The sequence below is a fragment of the Mchenga conophoros genome, linkage group LG1 (genome assembly GCF_057382185.1).
Source record: "Mchenga conophoros isolate Kocher_MC1m ecotype Shallow Benthic linkage group LG1, M_conophoros_male_GT1.1, whole genome shotgun sequence".
NCBI lineage: Eukaryota > Metazoa > Chordata > Actinopteri > Cichliformes > Cichlidae > Mchenga > Mchenga conophoros.
In genome coordinates this window covers 41,006,158-41,025,347 of record NC_140526.1, presented here as the reverse complement: position 1 = coordinate 41,025,347, position 19,190 = coordinate 41,006,158, and the positions used below count along the sequence as shown (strand labels likewise).

Below are 19,190 nucleotides of genomic sequence, written 5' to 3'. Positions count from 1 at the left end.
TTTTTGGCCATATCGCCCTGCTCTAGTGTTGTCCTTGTTGTGGCAGTCTTTAGCTCAGTCTTCTCTGATTGCACTGAAAAGCGTGTAATCAAGGTCACATTATGCTGTTTCTGGAGCTTCCTCTTCTTCTACCTGTGGGATTGCCAGACTCTTTAAACATGGTTAGGGTTGCCTTGTAGAGCTCGTTGCCAATCTTCTTCTCTCGCCCCACACTCTAGAAGAAATAAAAATATATCCACTCTCTTTCACTTATCCTTATCAGCCTTTCCCAGCTACCATGGGGCAAGAGGAAGTGTACACGCTGTGCAGGTCTCAACAGTCTGTTGCAGGGCTAACACATTTCTATCAGAGTGACTCATATGCATTTTTATACCAGTTCTTTTTACTGACCTGTTGCCAATTCACTATGATTGACTGACTTTTCTTTTCCCTGTCTTTGGAATTACACACCTTTTCCAAGGATGTAGCTGGCATCAAAACTTTTTTTTTACCACACTGGCCTCATTTGAGGTATTGCTCCCTGAAAACTCTTAAAATGTCTTTTAAAATAAATATAACTAAATAAATGACTAAATCCTTTGCTTTCTTTATATTTTGTTGGGGTGATACGCCGTCTATTTTCATTCTATTTCAGAATTTGTGCGACCACTTCGATTGCGGATTAGAAAGATGCGTGCTACAGATTTCAAACATAACCTCACAAACCAACAGGAACAGCCACACCTATCAGGAAGTGCTGAGTGAATGAAGTAGTGACTATAGCGAACATGCTAGGTCACAGCACTGTGATGTTAGTTATTATGTACAACGACTTTGAAAAGAAAGTAAACAAACAAACAACAAACCCCTCCCCCTCCCGCTGTCTGCTAAGCAGTGGAAAAGTTTCCTGCGGTTTCATCCACGGAGTGATGGCCGAGCTGTGAGTCTGCTTGTCAAAGGATGCTGGAGCTGCAGCTGCGGGTCTTGTTGGTCCGCTGCAGACGCAGACGCGGGGCCGCAGACGCAGATGTCCACTTTAACGCAAGCGTGCTGCGAGGATGCGTGGCTGCTGCACGCGCACACACTGCTCGCGTTGCTCCTCCTTGCAGATTTTTCAGTTCAAGAGTGTAAAGGGACTTCAACCGGAAACTACTTTTTTTTTCTTCGAACTTTTTCTGTCAGAAAAAAAGGAAAACGGGCCGACCCTCCTTGTCATAAACTGACTATTTCCTTATTTTTGCTCATTAACGTGTGCGCTGGAAATGTGTCAGCTGCCGGCCCGCAGGCGACAACTCAAGCGTTTTTGGTGAGAAAGGGCGACGTCGAGTGATTCTGGGCTAGTCAGCAGCCACATAACGGAGCCCAGTCTTTATCATGGAAGATGTGAGTAGTCCCTTGAGTCTTACTGCGTGTGCTGCCTGCCCTTGTTGTGCTTTTGTTTTGTGACAGTTTCACCACTTTTGACAGAAGCGTTGAATCAAAGCACCCCGTGACGTTAGAATAATGTACTTTGCAAAGGCGCGATCAGCTTCTGAGGCCCGAAGAGTGAAGCTGGAGCACTTTTCATGGGAGAGTCATGCGAAGCAACAAGTTGTTAGGTGACGTTTCCAGCAGACGGGCTTGCCTGCTTCAGTCAACTGCAGTGAAAACGTTCTGGGGCTGGAAACACCTGTTCACCTGTCTCCACGTCACCGATCCACGGAATCTGCTCCTTCCAGCACAGAGTCAGGGTGGAAGGACCACAGCCAGGGCAGGGCGGCTAATTCCACCCACAAACTGACCGCGTTAATGAAAGAGCGCAGAGAGAAAATGTGGAGCCTTTCAGAGAGAAACTCTGGTAAACGCGATTAGCGGTTCATCACTGGCTGCCTGGTTGGTTCTGGCAGGACAGCAGCAGGACATGCCGAGCCTCGCACGGCTACACAAACAGGATAAAAAGGCAGAATAGAATCAAACGGAAGAAAGTAGCTGAAGTGTACGTTCGGCAGTTGTTCTCTGAGTTTTAAGGCTGCGTTAGTGAGGGCCTCTCTTATCTTAGTACGTTATGATTTATGACAACCTGCGGCCGCAGTCTCAGGATCAGATAGTCTGGTCATCTGCTGAAAACTTGACGCTTTTCATTCAAAAACATCACAGTTACCCAAGTCACAGTATTCTATATATGACCTGCATACCTCAGTTACATTTGGGCATTTTGAGGAAGCCAGTTTACCAGAATAGGGAAGTCAGAAAGACACATACTATGTCAACTACTGTATGTAAGGAACTTGTTGTGCACACTTAATGCATGTGGTGCCACGCCCTTTGAGTGGGATTCATCAAAAGTATGCTGTTTGTTAGCTGCTCTCTACCTTCAGTCTACAGTGTCACGATTAAAGCAGCAGCCTCTCTTTTGCAATCTGTTCAGTCTGGAATTTGCAGTGCTGATGGTGAAATCAGTTAATGCATTTGAAAACATCAGTGTGACTCTGTGGCGATCGTCACATCCAGCTTGGCTCGGGTTCACTGAGGAAGACGCCATAGAAACTGCCTGAAGTAGAACTGCTGGAAGATTTAAGAATGTGTCAGAGATCAGTAAGATTTGAGTCCTACATTTTCACTGTGTGGGCTAGCTTCACTAAAGGTTGTCTCTAGCTCATCAGCAGGTCACTCTGTGATCTGCATGTAAAGCAGAACTGAAACGAGTACATGGGCATGTTTATGCCTGGAGAGTCCCACCATGTGACTGTGTTTCTGTATTTTTAATTTGCACTTCCCTGCTCACCTATTTTCTTAAACTTGCACCCAGAAAGCGTCACAGCCCTTCTGTGATGACCAATCGCCTTGGCTCTGAGTCATCTACACTCTCCATTCCTCTCTGACCTCGTCAGAGAAAAGAAAAGAAACTCACATTGTTGTCGGGCAGAAAACAGCTCTCTCTCATCATCACAGTCAAGCTTTCTTCCCTACAATGGATGAATGTCTGCACACCATCATACTTTGGGTCCACCTTTCATAGTAAGCAATGGACAATATGCTGTTTCCATATCAAGAAGGGCATAAACCTCTTTTAAAACACCAGCACAAAACATACCAGGACATCAAGGATCTCATATTGTGTAAGTTTAATTGTAATAAAATGTAAGGAATATTTAATACTACGAGTGGCAGCTAGCCGACACTGATGCATACAAAAAAGAGGCCCGATTCATAACTATGAGTCTCAATGATATGTAAGTCATTAACAGTCATAAACACAGCCAGTGTACTGGCAGATAAATGCTATAACAGGAGGTGTTGGACTGGTGCTTTTGGTTGCGCTAATCTTTGTTTGGAGAACAGTGAGTCCAGAGTGCATTTCAGTAGTTTTCATCCCCTGTATTCAATATGAAAAATACATTTGTAATGCTAATGAGAAGCAGTACTTTTTTTTTTTTACTATTTACATTTGGGAATTCATAATGAAGAACTGTGTGCACTAATATAGCATGACACTTTATTATAAACACAAGACTGTGGGTGTTAATGTGCTATGTGTCACGGCTGCAAGAGTGTTCTAAAAAAGGTGTTGTCCCCATCATCTTTTACTTCTTTGGCCTACAGAATATGCGCTGTTCTGCAGAGTTTTGTGGCTCTTTACCATAGAAAGTTGACTCAGTTTTCACTAGAAATAAAGAGAGATGCTGCTTTGCAAACACTGACTAAAGAGTAAGGACCACAAAGTGGAAATTTTTGTTAGGTCAGTTGCTATCAAAACTTTAGGACACCACTGTGGTCTGTGGTGTTATATGTACACATATATATATATATGTTATATATATATATATATATATATGTAGGCCTATAAATTAGGTTTAAATCTAGAATGGACTGCAATTTTATACAATAAGTTGACTTATTGAATAATAGTGCTACACTGATTTCTGATAACACTGATAGTGTTATTCACTCTACAGTTGTGTGTGGAACCTACTAAGGCTTAAACAGTGAAGCTGCACCTTTTTAAACTTCAGACATGTGGTAGGTACTCGTACTGACTGGCTAATTGACTTGCTAACAATATGTTCTGACCCCCCCCCCCCCCCCCCCCTCTCCAAAAAACAAACAAACAAAAAAAAAACCCCACTTAACCCTGCTGTCTTCTTCCAGCCTGTCGGGGGTTAAAGTGTGAGTTACGCTGAGACTTAAACTGGGAATGAATGCCAGATACACCCTAAACTTAAAGTACCACTTCCACAAAAGCACCTACTCTGTTTTCTAATCCTCTTCTAAGACCCAACTTGCATGAGATACCTTTGCTTAGTATCTTGTCACTTTGTAACTGTACTATAATTTATCCCTGCATGTTTTTTTAACAGAGCGATGGTAGGTAGGTGTTGATTCATTTTTGCAGCAACCACAACACCACAGATAGGAGAGGTAATAGATCACAAGCATGTGTGGGCAGTTTTAGGTAAAACATTGTTTCGCGTCTGACTTCCTGTCTAAGTCCAAAATTGGAACTTTGTAACTTACCATCTGATATCATAGTGCAGAGCTGCAGCAGTCGGCTCAGGCTTGAGTAATGGAAACCTTTCTGTGTTCCAAGGGTTTGATCAGCCCTACACAGTAATTCCATCCAGGAGCACCAATGACTATTCTAGTTGTGCTATCACTTTATTTTGAAAGCTAGCTTTTCAGTTTTGCCCTTTTACCTTTCATTTGCTGCTGCGGTGCTCTTCACTAAGATAAGAGATACTCTGAGTTACAGTAAAAGTGCTTAAGAGTGCTCCCACTTAGCCTAACCCATAATAAGAAATCTTAGATTATTTGCAGTTGGAAGAGGATCACGGTTTAAACTGACCAAACATTTCCATGAACAAAATGTTGCTCAGCAGTATTTAACCTTCCTGCCTTCTTGGGACCTTTTTGTGCCACTGCTATGTGTTAAATGGCTGCCATTTCCACTGTGTTCAGTGGAATATAACCAAACTTGCCACAGGATAGTTTTTACCTGTCAATGTTAATATTCCAGTGTGAATTCCTTAAATCAGCCTAAAATGGCTGAGCAGCAGAAATCCCCACACCCATCACCCTGGGGACCATTTTCTGCCCATTGACTTCCATTATAAACGCTATTTTTCAACCCCAAATTATCATCATATGATTTTATTTTTTCTTCTTTTCTTGGATGTCAATGAAGACTCAGGGCCTTGAAGTTTTAATTTTTAAATTGCAAAAAAAATGCAAAAAAATAATGGCAGGTCAAAATGTATGTTGGTGCCAATCTTTGGTCCATCTAAAGGCCTACTTATAATGACAATCACATATTACTTCAACTGGTTTTTTGTGGAAATATTTAGTTTCGTTTTTTGGTTTTTGGGGCTTATAACACAGGGCGCTCATGTAATAACACTGGGATTTGAAGGGTTAAAACAACGAAAATATAATTAAAACTTTACATGAATATTTCAGGGAGAAGTAGTTTTACAAGGTTGGCTAATTTAAAGTGGAATAAAATATGGATATATGGTCTTTTTATGGCGTGGCTGAGAATGGTCCCTAGGGTGATGGGTGTGAGTTTTTTAAAGGATGGCAGGAGGGTTAAACATTATTGCTCAAAGTTTAAACATTGAATGTCATCTACCTGCACTCTACATTCAGAAGCACCTTAAAAATTGGCTTAAAAACTAGGATCAGATTTATCACAAGGCTCCACATTCAAAAATATTGGCATTTTCAACATGGGATTGAATAGGAATGGATAGGTTGGATATCATTTCCGACTTAGAAAGCTGCACGGTGTGCCAGACCACAGCTGATCCACTGAATTCTGTGCCGTGTTGCTGTGTAATACCCAAAGCATGAGCAACAGCACACAGGTTTTTAAAGCCAGAAAAAACCATGCATAGAGGAAGTTAACAGCAAAGTGACAGCAGCGTTGAGGTATTTCACCTTACATACACCAGCAGGTTTTATTTTTGAGTTTGCAGTAGTTGCTAATTTCACCACAGTCTGTGGTCAAATCAGCCATCTACTTATCTACAACTCAACCAATCTATGTCTAAGTTGAGTCTGACTTTGACTTAAATATCACATAATGACCCATAGTTTCTTCCTCACACTGGAGATTACACAGTTTTTAGCGCTAGTATTGTCTCAGCAGTCTGTATAGGAAGACACCTGACAGCAGATGTTAAAGGTCTGCACGTCTGCAAGCAATCTCACTTGAAACCAAAGGTTTGTTCTTAAGAACTGTCCAGTACACAGTGAAACGAGACAACATTCCTCCAAGAGCTTGGTGCTACAAATGACATATAACAGACAAACAACACGCAAAGTGCAATGTGCAAAAGTTGCAAAAAACCAAAACAAAGACAGTGCAACAGCCAACAGAACAGAATGATACAGACACAAGACAGTGCAGGCACAGCAGTGCAATAGAAATGTGCAAAAGACTGAGCATTGTGCAAAAAGTCACTTTGTGTATAAAGGTGTGTGTGTGTCAGTCCAGTCACCGAGTGTTCAGGAGTCTGACGGCTTGGGAAAGAAACTGTTTCGCAGTCTGACAGTGAGGTTTTGTGGATGCAGCGGGTGCTCCAGGTGTCTGTGGTGGGGGGAAGAGAGGCTCCAATGATCTTCTCAGCTGCTCTCACAATCTGTTATACATCTGTATCAACTTGAGAGAAAGGCAGATGTGAAATGTAAAAGTGAGGTCAGAGGTCAAATATGATATTGGATGCAAACTATAATGTGATATTTAGATTCCCATTTTCCAGTGTCATTTCCCAAATGTCCATACAAACACATTTTTTATATAGCTCTATATAACATTATTATCAGGAGAGGTCAAAGCGATCCTGTTAACATTCAGAATGACATACAAATGCTACCAAAAACAAAACCTCCTTGGTGAGGGTGATATCCTCAGTGGTATGACTCAGTTGCCTGGAATAATCCAAATTCGGTGCACTGCACACTGTTGTTTGACGACTCTTGTGCCTCTAATAATGACTGGAGTGTCCTTTGTGACGTCACTTGTAGGAGCCCATCCAGAAAGCTGCCGCAGTATTCTCCTGGATGGTAGTTGTTGCCACTCAGACGATGTCACCACATAGGTGCTGATATATGAGGAGAGCCCTGCTCTCAAAAACCGACATAGATGTAAAAGTTGGATTTAAGAAATAAGTACATAAAGTTTTAAAAACATGTTTAGAGCCATCTTCTGTCATTGAACGTGACGCCATGTGATTGGTTGGTTGCAGCTGATAGACATATTAGTTTATGTTTACTAACTAGTGACAGAATCGACGACGCAGAGGAAAATGAGGACTCTACAAAACTCCAGGAAAAACAGCACTTTTATCACATTGACACATCCAGGCTTCAGTATCTTGACAGTTTCTGTGGGCTGTGGGTGACAAATGACAGTAACACTACTTGATATAACCTTTAATATGTGCTCATGCTAATAAATCACTTTAGTTGCTCATAAATTTGGATTCCACGTTGGTGAAAATGTGCAGAAGAGAATCAACACCTCTGTTCTTTTCCTGTACAGGTATATTGTACGACCGTCATTTAGAGCAGTGATAAAATGAAAGTGAATATAATTGTCTGCATCCTGCAAGTATGCTGGTGTGTACTGAGTGTGACTTCCTTCCTCTGTATCAATACAGGGTGCAAAAGAGGACCCAGCCCTCCAGAAAGAGCCTAAGTTCCTGAGTAAGGCTGGCTGGTTGAAGAAGGGCTATGGCAGACTTCTGGCAAGCTATAAAGACCGCTACATCCAGGTGGAGAAGACAGAGATTGTGGTGTATGAAAATGAGGTATATAAAGTTTCAATACATCGGGTGTGAGAATATGAACTTATATCAATATTGCCATTTAATTCTTGTAGTCTTGCAGCTGTTAACTTTTATTTAACATCAGATAATCAAGTAGATGGTCTAATTTCTCTCTTGCTTGTTGATAAGATAATAAGCTAAAATGATGTTGGCTTTATCCTTAAATTATACACACAAATTTTCAAATATCAGTCATTTGTGTTGCAGGACCTACAGAACTGCTTGGAGAGGCTTGACCTGGAAAACTATGACAAATGTCATGAATTAAAGAGCCCCTTCACGAAGAAGCAAAGACTTATACTCATACGATCGGCAAAGTCCACAAATAAGGTGAGAGAAGAGTCTGTCTCTCTATCTCTTTCTGTCCCTGTCACAAACATTTGTCCTGCCTGCACAAAGAACACGTTGTAGATCGTGGTGCAGGTAAGCAGCAGGCTCAGATTAGTGGTGCTGGTTGCAGTGATGCTGGTGAGCAATCCGGTTGTTCAGTGATGACGTGACGAATCCTACTTCTGGGTCTAAAGTAGTCTGCGTTTAATATGGCTTTTGTGTTGTTAACATGTTTAATGTTTTGTATTTTCTTCTATTTAATCTCAAAAAGCTCCTAAAACAGTCAGTGATCACTGTTGACCTCCCTCAGCTTTTATTACCGCTAATCATTTATTTAAGCTCAGTTTTTTTAAAACCTTAGGATGTAACTACAGCCCAGCCCATGCAGCAGTATATGAATGACTAACCTCGTATTGTGGATGGATTATCTCAGTTGTTCTCCTGGCTGAAAGTTTGGTCCTTTTACAGCATCCTGCCATGCGATTACATTTGTCCCTGACCACCGAGAACACTCACGTTAACTTTTATCGAGTGGAAAAAAAGTTAGCTTGTTTATATTATGCTAACATAGCTGTGTCGCTAGCGGTCACGTAGCACATCATTATATACCAGCTAGCCCAACTTCAGTAACCCTACAAACGTCACTGCTGTTTAGTTTTCTGTCTTCATTTATGCTGGAAGTGATAACAGAGCTGTACGTTTTAATTTGTTTCCAAAACCCCGCAGTCAGGACATGCTATATTGTATTTAGATAGAAGCTAGCGAGCTAACTCCCTGCTAACTTCTAACTCCGTTAAATGTCATAAATTCCGTTTTCATGGATGCCTGGATGTTAAACTCAATTGTTACACCTGGTAGAGCAGAACGCTGATCATTTTATTAAAGATGAAAGACTTCAGACAGTTTTTCAACTCTCAGTAATGCCATAGTGATCGTTTGATATATGGACCTGCAGCGGCGTTTAGGCCCAGACATGGCTAGTGACGTCAGACTGAACAACCGGATAGCCTGCAGCCAGTGATGCGAATGAACAGCGGGTCACGGTTACCAGTGCTGTCACAAATGGCTCAGAATGATATGGTGGAAGCTGCATCCAGTTCTCCAAAGGCTGATTTGATAAATGATGAAGGAATATGACAGGAAAATGATATCAAGGACTGCTTAGACGCTGGCAAATGTGATAAGTGGCTGAAAATCAAGGTAGCCGGCAGACGAGAGGAATGACAGTTGAGGCTGCAGGTAGTTTTTGGTGTTTCACAGTTCTCAGACATAGTGTCACAGGACGAGCATCAACAGTCATACTCCCTACAGGAAATTTCCTATTTTCTAATAAAACCTTTGGGAGTTAGAGAAGTTAGAGTTCTTTTCCTGATCTGCACATGTTTATTAAACCTACCGTATTTTTCGGATGACAAGGCGCACCGGATTATAAGGCGCATTAAGCGAAACAGATAAATTGATAAGTCAAACTTTACTCAGTCATTCTTCTTGCTTCCTCCACTTCTGTAACATTGATTCATTAATGTTGAATTCTCTGGCAGCTGCTCTGTTCCCATGTTGTTGCAGTATATTAATGACTAACCTCGTATTGTGGATGGATTATCTCAGTTGTTCTCCTGACTGAAGTTTGGTCCGTTTACAGCATCCTGCCATGCGATTGCATTTGTCCCTGACCACCAGAATCCCTCACGTTAACTTTTATCGAGTGGAAAAAAAGTTAGTGTTCATCCTCCAGCTTCACTGTTTATGTTATGCTAACATAGCTGTGTCGCTAGCGGTCACGTAGCACATCATTATATAGCAGCTAGCCCAACTTCAGTAACCCTACAAACGTCACTGCTGTTTAGTTTTCTGTCTTCATTTATGTTGGAAGTGATAGCAGAGCTGTACGTTTGAATTCTTTCATAAATCTCTCAGTCAGAACGTGCTATATCATGCTTAGGTGGAAACTAGCGAGCTAACTTCCTGTTAACTTCTAACTCCATTAAATTTAATAAATTCTGTTTTCATGGATGCCTGGATGTTAAACTTAATAGTTACACCTGGTAAAGCAGCAACGCTGATCATTTTATTAAAGATGAAAGAATTCAGTTTTTAGACAGAAGCTGACGGAGTTTTGGACCCAGATGACTCCGTGAGGCTCCTGACGTAATGCTCCAACAATCCATCAAGCAGTGCGGCTTCGTAGCTTAGCAAAGTCGTACTAAAACATTTTTTGACAGATTTTTGAGCGCCATGTACCACATAAAATCGGTTCATGGTCAGTAAGCACAACCAGAATTCCTACGTAAGGGCCTGTGGCCTAAATAGATTATTTCTTATTCTTAAAAAAAACACAATAATGAGCACAGTTTTTAAAAATAGAAGAAAAAACTGTCAATACTCCTGTTATTGTGTCGCAGTTCGATTATCTACCTTAGTTTGAGTTGACTATTGTCTGCTTCATTCATTCACAGGTCCATGATGTTAAATTCCAGGCTCAGACAGTGGAGGACAAGGAGGCTTGGATTAAAGCCCTCAGTGATGGCATTAATCGAGCAAAGAATAAAATTTTTGATGAGGTAAACATGCGATAGAGCCATAAATTTATCTTAAATCTTGTCTTTGTCTCGGTTTTAATAAGCATGTAGTTTTAAAACTCAAATTATTTCTTATTTTCACAGGTGAAGATTGATCAAAGCAGCAACTTAGAGCACGTTACTCGAACAAGACCCAAAGGGAACCGCAACCGGCGTCCACCGACCAGGATACACATGAAAGAGGTGCGTGTCAAATTGAAATAGTGCTTGTAGTATTGTTGTAACGTGTCTTTTGTTTTAATTTGCTCTTAATACAAACTTTGCTTCCGTGGTTACCTGGGTCTTTGATTGATTTGTATTAACTGACATGAAACCCACATCGTAACTAATCAACGTAACTACATTACTAAGGTTGTGTTGTGTTAAGATGCAGAGCCAGAATGAATGTGATTAGTAATGCCAGGATTTACCTGTTATTTAAAATCAAAAATGTCCATGCTGTATGCCACTGGATGCTATATTCTAATAGAAAGGCTATTTGTTTGGGCCCAGTACATTAAAAATAAGCTGCCAACCGCAGTGAGTTAGAATAGTGAGTCACTGTGGTTTTAGATAGATTTATATTATTTAAATTTGATATCATATTGACCATTTATGGTAGTAAGGGGCTTTGACTGCAGCTGTGCCATATAATAATGCCTGTGATAATATTGTTATAAATTTTTCACAATATCAATTTTACTTATATTGTCACAATGTCATTGCTTGTGCAACAATAACACAAGCCCAGCCATGTCTGAGAGTAAGAGCAACGTATCACCCTCTGATAATAATTTAGTACCTAAAAAGGAGCGACTCCAACAAGGCACAGTACTTATGCAAGAAAGGAAATGACTCTACCGAATGTCACTGAAGAACTGGCAGGTTGCATTGCATATCACAGGAAGCGCAGATAGTGGATGGAAATTACTGAGGCTTACATGGTGGGGTAGAAAAGCAGGCTCCTGTTTCTGTAAGCATGTTCTGAGTTAATTAACTCTGACATTGGCAAAACACAGAGTTTCCTGTTCCAAAACAGCCAATCAGAGCAAGTTCAATTAGCTCCGAGGATGTTAAGCATGAGTTAGGTGTGATTATCATTCACCATGGCAACATGTAAACAAAAAGTGAGTTTTAAGGTCATGTGATCTAAGGAATATGAACAAGTTTCAGTGCTTACCACGATATAAAAAGAGTCATTTTAATCAGCTTGGGCAACTTTGTCATCATCACAGACAGAATGAGTCTGACATAATACGTATCATTTTATTATATCCACGATCATCATGCAGCCAGCTTGAACTTTCATTAGATGAAGCTGAATCCTAATTTTACATTCATTTTGAATGTATTTATTCAAAATGTACATAATGTATATAAGAGAAAAGGTGTGAAGGAACAGATTAGACAGTTTACTGATGGACCTGTGAGAGCAACAGACAAGAGGTGGATCCACCCTCTGCTCAGATTTATTCAATAAAAGGTTTTTCTGCACTTATTTATGAACATTTCATTTTTTCTATAATTCCAATAATAAAGAATTCAATTGTTTCTGCCATTATTAAATTAAATGTTTGAGATCAGAAAAACTTTAATGTTCCCAGTGTGAGTATTGATGATTTGATCTGATGTCAGTCTTCACTGATAGTTGCTGTTTCACATTTAACTAAAAAAAAGTTTTTTGAATGTAAGGTTTCCTCAGAAAAAGGCAAATATGTCACAAGTGCCTTGGCTTTTATAGAGCTGTTTGTAAACTGATCATCTAGATTTGACATATTTCAGGACAGTTTTGGAAGGATGACGTTTTTTAACAGATCATCCCAGAACAAAATAAGCCACTATGAACGGATCCAGGCCCATAACCCATAATCCTCTCCATTTCCTGGTTCTGGGTTGAATCTCGATCTGTGAACTAAAAAAGTGAAAATAAATAAATAAGGTCAGTTTGTTGGCCTACAATTTTGTTACTTGACTGGCATTGATGACGTATTGATGAATTTGTTTCCTGAAACTCTGGATGTCTACAAGACTGAGTCAAAAAATAATTAGTGTACTGCTTTTCCTAAAGCTTGCCTCTGATTTATGCCCTCATTACAATAATAATTAAAAAGGCTAAGACATTTTTTACCACAATGAATTTTAAGTGAAAGAAATACAATTGAAGTTCAGACTTCCAACTTTAACTCAGCAGGTTAAACAAAAAGATTGCATCAAAATGTGAAGAACTAAAGCATTTTTAAGACAACCTATTCATTTCAGGGGCTCAAAGGTAATTGGAAAAATTAGCTAACTGAAAATAAAATGTTCATTTCTCATACTTGGCTGAAAACCCTTTGCTGGCAATGACAGCCTAAAGTCTTAAACTCGTGGACATCACCAGATGCTGGTTTCCTCCTTTTTAATGCTCTGCAGGCCTTTACTGCAGCATTCAGTTGTTGTTTGTTTGTGGGCTTTTCTACTTTTTTCTATTCTATTCTACATGAAAGTAAGGTCTCTGCATCATGAAGATGATTGCATCATCAACTCACAGTGTTGGTCTGCATATCTCATGAGGCCATCAACAGCTGTTTTTGTTTGTTTGTTTGTTTTGTTTTAATAATGAGGTTGACGCAGCATGGTTTTGGTGCAGCTGTGCTGACTTCTGTTTATTATTGTGTAGTGGAGACCATTCTGACAAGAAGGCACAAGAAAGAGTGCTGAAATCTGCCCCCAAAATGATTAAAGTTAGACACAAATCACTGTACACATTTGTAAATCTTAGTTTATGTATGTGGATGATATCGTACGATACGGCAAATAGTTCTCAAATTGAGCAACATTCTGCAGTACAGCTTCCTCCATGAGGTGAATGTTATCTGAAACACTGGTATATTCTCCTGTTTGACACTCAGGTTCTAAACGTGTTGGCTAGCAGTACAGGTCCCTAGAATACCGCTGTGTCAGCTATCACGATCAAGCAGGGACTGTTTATCAGATAAGGGGGTGGAGTCTAATTCACAGAGTTCACATGGGGTGAAAGGAGAATAGCAAACCCAGTGAGGGTAGTGATGGTCTGTGAAGGCAAGGGTGTGTGATGGAGGAGGCAGCAGAGGCTTGTAAACAGATTATCATAAGGAAACTTTTAGCTTATTTGCCCACTGCTTGTCTCTCACCTTGAACCTACTGATTTAATTTGCACTACTCCACAAATCCTTGGTATTCTAGTTTGGCCTTGATCTTGTTCCCGTAGGTTCCTTAAATTTCCTGAGCTTCACCCTTAGGTGAACTCTACTCAGTTCTTTCCTGTCCGTGTGCTCTGTGTCATTTAATCGTATATTTTTCTTCTAGGTAGCTGATGTGTCATCTGATGGAATCCTGCGCTTGGATCTTGATCTTGAAGATGCCGTAATGCCTAATGGAGCACATTATGCCAATGTTGATGGCAGTGAGACCTCCAAAGAGAAACAGTTGGTGTCAATTACCGAGGAGGAAGCTCAGCCAGATCCAGACGTCAGTCCCCAAAAAAAGGTCATCAAACCTCCAATGCCGCCTATCAAGGAGGCTAAACCCAGCACAGCACATGAAGATGAACCTCAAAAGAATGATGGTTCAGAGAAAAAGGTATGTCAAATTTTTCTAAAAATTGTAATTGTGAAATGTTGTAACATTTGTGCATGTCTTTGTGTTTGGATATCATGGCCTTGCTATAATTGCTATATTATTTGAAGGTACCAATGCCCCCATTGAAAGAAGCAAAACCCTCTACTTCACCTGTTGAAGAAACTACAGAAGAGGCAAAACATGAGAAGATTTCTGAAACAAGTTCTGATGCCAGTAAAAAGGCAGCTCCACCACCAATGCCTCCCAATAAACCCAGCTCTGTGAGTAATGTTGATGCTTTACAGTCCAAGCCACACTCTCACCCTCCTATGCCTCCATCCAAGGAGAAGAAGCCCTCCCATTCTGGCTCTGAGACAGACCAGCAGGTTGAAGGGATTAGTAATGAGGATAATGAGAAGGAAGATGAAAGTAGGAAGGAGACTATAGAAACAGCCGTGGAAACAGATGAGGCAGTGCAGCTGATTGCTAAAGAAACGTCACCTGATGTGAAAGATGATAAACACGAGAGTCACTGCACAGAAGAAACAGTTAGCAGCAACACAAAGATGGTATCTGACTGTGGGGAACAAATACCCACAGAGTCACTGAGAAAGAGTCCAAGTTCCCATCCAAAATTCAACAAAAAGCCTGATGAATGTGCCGAGCCTGACATACAGCGGATAGAGAGCACCTCGGCTAAGAGTAATCCTAAAGAGGGACCCGACAATACTGCCTCACTCAATTCGGTCGATTCAAAAGACGCACTGGCCGAGAGTGAAGTCCCCTCTTTGAATGACTCAACCACTGAGACCCTTACCCTGAGTCCACTGCTTTATCACTTGTCCGGGGAGAAAAAAAAGCAAGATGAGAAATCTGTAGACAGTGGTCAGCACTCAGATGATGAGAGTGAAGGCTCTGGAAGTCAAGACACATTGGTAGCTGCGACAGCTGCACTCAGGGGAAGCCATTCTGCTTTGGATGTGGTGGATGCTAGTGAGGACAGCATTCAGGTATCTGTTATTTTAAGACCAGCACAGGTCACAACAGTGCCTCAGGTTAGCTCTAAGAACATAAAACCCATCCCTCCTCTCAAGCCCTCAGCCAAGGGCAGGTCAGCCTCAATTGGAAATTTGCTGTCTGAATCTGATGTCTGTAATCAGATGAAAGAGTCTAGCAGAGGTGGAGCTGTGAGTGCTGGGGGTTCTAGTGATGATGTCATTAAACTTGAGACTGAAGTGGCTCTAGAGATGGAAAAGACGAGCAAGCTCTTGCGCAAAGTGTCCCAGGACCATGGAAGTGAAGAGGAGGATGTACCGGGGGATTTGCTGGCTGAGGCCATGGAGAAGCTGAAGAAGGCAGACCACGTCCTCAGGGAGGTCAAGAAACTGAAATTTGCAACAAACGGAAGCAAAAGGAAGAGTTGGTGAACGTCACACACTGACTGAAATTGACCAACTGATAAACCCTTTACCTAGACAGTGATAGTGCAGTCACATCATGGAAAATGTAAAAAGACCCCACTAAATACAATTTGCCTAAAAGTGAAGGGCCAGTGGTATTCTGTATCATCACAGATGGTCGTTTATGATGAGCTTATTCACTCTGTATGATCATGGTGTGCAGGCCTGACCTGGACACTGTACTGGATTCAATTCAGTTCAACTTTATTTACAGTACTGTGCAAAGGTTTTAGGCAGGTGAGGAAAAAATGCTATAAACAAAGAATGCTTTGAAAAATGGAAGTGTTTATCATTTATTTTCACCAATCAACAAAATGAAGTGAAGGAACAAAAGAGAAATCTAAATCTAGTCAGTATTTGGTGTGACCACCCTTTGCCTTCAAAACAGCATCAATTCTTCTAGGTACACTTGCAGAGTTTTTGAAGGAACTCGGCTGGTCGGTTGTTAACCACAGATCTGTGGATGCAGGCTTCCTCACATCCTTCTGTCTCTTCATGTAATCCCAGACACACTCAATGATGCTGGGATCAGGGCTCTGTGGGGGCCAGAGCATCACTTCCAGTACTTGTTCTTAATGACTGTGGCTGCGTGTTTGGGGTTGTTGTCCTGCTGCAGAATACATTTGGGTTCAATAAACAAGCATTTATATTTCTGAAAGCGTTCTTTATAACAGTTTTTCACACCTGCCTAACACTTTTGCACAGTACTGTATATAGAAAATCACAACAACAGTCACCTCAAAGTGCTTTTAAGGTTTTTGAGCGTTATGCTTTTTAAATGCGCTGTGGTGTGCAACAGTATTAAAGAGGGTTTGAATGAATGGCTGGAATAGTCTGATGGACAAAACTGTGTTATTGTCGATGGTTTTGCTGCACTTGGAACTTTTTGTGGAATTATTTCTAATGGATGTTTTTCTGCAGCGGAAAGTAATGTGTTACTGTATACTTTTTTACTACTGTGTTTTCTTTTGTAGATACAAAATAATGGCCCTCATTACTAATATGTGCGTGGGAACAGCCTTACCCTATGCAACAAATGCACTGGCTGATTTTGTTCTTGCACGTGTTTGATAAATGATTTACTTTTGGTAGTCAATCAGACTCTAAATCAGCACGCTCATGCTTGCCGTGTGCAATATGCATAAAACATACAGCCACTCCTCCATTTCCCTGTATAAATAAATTAGTTTACCTGGAGGTGAAGTGGAAAATGCAGTAATGTCATGAGACAGCAGCCTGCACCGCTAAGGCAGAGACACACTCACTGTGACTCAAGTAAAAAAAGTTTGAAACTGATGTAAAAAGACCCGACAGAGTATAAGCAGCTGGAAAGTCTGTCGGCTCCACATGACAAAACTGACTGTATGAACGAACAAAAAAATTAGACCGCAAGTGATAGAAGTCTTTTTTTTTAAAATGAACAATAAGATAATTTTAGGGAGGATAAACTGATAAAAGACAAAAAAAGATCAAAGAAATACTGGAATATGTTGCAATTAAAAATGTTTCAATTTAGTATTTTGTTTTCTTTGCATACGATTTACTTTTTTATTTAATTGTAACTGAGCATGTTGTGTTTTGTAAAACTGTTAATATTACATGAAAGCAACAACAACAATAATAATAACAATAATAATGATAACAATTCTTAATACTATTAATAGTAGCTTTAGTTATAGTAGTATTCATTTCATTAAATGTCCTTCGGCAGCCATTTGTGTTTGTTTGTACACATGGTACTTCTTCATTTGTTTCTACAGTGCAAACAAATTCAGGTACGAAAATATTGATAAATCATGGATTTGTGTGTGAACTCTTGCTACGCACAGATTTGTCTGTGTGCCTTAACACCTTTAATGTTTCTTAAGGTAATTTTCTTGCTATCCAAAGGGATTTATGTAAAAAAAAAAACTGGAAGCATAGCATCTGGCTTTAGTCATCTCTTATGTTGTGAGCTCTTCTAGACGGATCAATGTTTCAAATCCAGGAGAAGTGTTGGTACACAGCAGGTCTTTGAAGGTTCTGTTCACCTGAGCTGTGAGGACTAACAAAGTATCGATGAATCAATGCTTTAGCCTCCTGAGACCCGAACTCTTTCATGGCAGCATTTTTAATTTCTCTTTGCTATTTGGGTTCATTGGGACCTGATGAATGTAAAAACAAAGAATTACCTGATTTCTTTTTTTACCTGATCCACATATGAGGACATCCGTTTTAAATTTCGATAGAACAGTGGGAGGATGACGTCCTCGTGAGTGGATATCAGGCCCTTGTAGAGCAAAATTTAGTATTTTGGTCTAGACAACCCAAAATGTGATGACCACATATGTGGACGCCAGGTCCTAAGAGGTTAAATATATAATATATAAATATAGGTTAAATATATACAGCTACAAATAAGCACTTCTGTTAATGCCTAAAAGCATTTCTAATCATTTGTGAACCTCAGAAGCTTTTTTCTCTCCTTTTCATTGGGAAGTTTTTGCTGACAAGTTGCTATTAGAGAAATTATACTTTAATCACCGCCTTCATGGTGTTTGTCACTGGTGAAGGTGAAGATGTACGGTGTAGGTAAGGATCTGTTCAGACTCTTAACATTGATAAAGCAAATAAAGGAATATTTTTACCTTACAGGGGTTTTTTATCATTAGTAATATCATTTCATTAATGTACTGTATATTGCACAGAAACGCACTTAGAGCAGCTCTCACTAATGCCTATTACTATTCTCTAATACTTGTCTTTTGTATGGGGGGTATGTGCATCATTCTCCCCTGTCTGAATGTTGAACTGATTATTAATGAAGAATCTTCCGGGTTTTTCTAGTGGTAGAAATGTAATTTTTATGTCCTCCAGAATATGTAAGCATATTTTCATAACAGTAGATCGACTGAAGTTTTGTACTCTTTGATAAAGTTTGCTATTGCTTAAATAAAGATAAATGATTTACTTTTGTTGTTATGTCTTCAGTCTTACAAACCATTTGAAGCATTTATCAACAGTGTTACACATGCTGCACTGTAGCTTCCTTCTGTTATACTGTAGCCTGATATAATCATCCTGCTGAGGTGAGGGTTGAAATTTCTTCGATTGTTTTTTGCACCTTTGTTAAAATTTGTTAACATCCCAACAGCGATTTTTAAAAACCCTTTTTAGAAATAAACACTGGCTAATGTGGTGTGATGGTCAACCAATGCAAAATGAAAGTATATTTGATCATTAAAAAATGTAATGAAACAATAAGTGTTTCAATAAAATTACATCACTTGCTGCTTGCAGCTTCAAATTTACAGTTTTTATGTGATTAGCGGGTTACTTGGACTGTTGTGACTGTAGTGTGAAGTTTGTCATTTTATATTAATAACAGTTTCACAATAGAAATTAAAATGACAACAGCGCTGGGTTAAATTGTTCCTCAAGGAGAGATCTTCTACTTGGGCCAGTGATGAGGAATGGTTGCAGTACCTTTTAGCTGTTTT

At 40.0% G+C, this 19,190-nt stretch overlaps 1 protein-coding gene across 1 annotated transcript; it reads left to right on the top strand.

Moving 5' to 3' along the window:
- The first annotated feature begins 995 nt into the window (after positions 1-995).
- plekho2 (pleckstrin homology domain containing, family O member 2) lies at positions 996-18,661 on the top strand. The gene is made up of 7 exons (XM_085278599.1): positions 996-1,362; positions 7,617-7,766; positions 7,992-8,114; positions 10,571-10,675; positions 10,778-10,876; positions 14,000-14,272; positions 14,380-18,661. The coding sequence occupies exons 1-7, from the start codon at positions 1,354-1,356 to the stop codon at positions 15,676-15,678; spliced, it is 2,058 nt and encodes a 685-aa protein (XP_085134725.1). The 5' UTR covers positions 996-1,353; the 3' UTR covers positions 15,679-18,661.
- Positions 18,662-19,190: the final 529 nt, after the last annotated feature.

What these genes read in the sequence shown, in the direction of transcription:
- plekho2 (XM_085278599.1), top strand. An exon ending in CCAGGATACACATGAAAGAG is followed by an intron (nt 10,877 to 13,999) that starts GTGCGTGTCAAA and finishes TTTTTCTTCTAG; the next exon opens with GTAGCTGATGTGTCATCTGA. An exon ending in ATGATGGTTCAGAGAAAAAG is followed by an intron (nt 14,273 to 14,379) that starts GTATGTCAAATT and finishes TATTATTTGAAG; the next exon opens with GTACCAATGCCCCCATTGAA.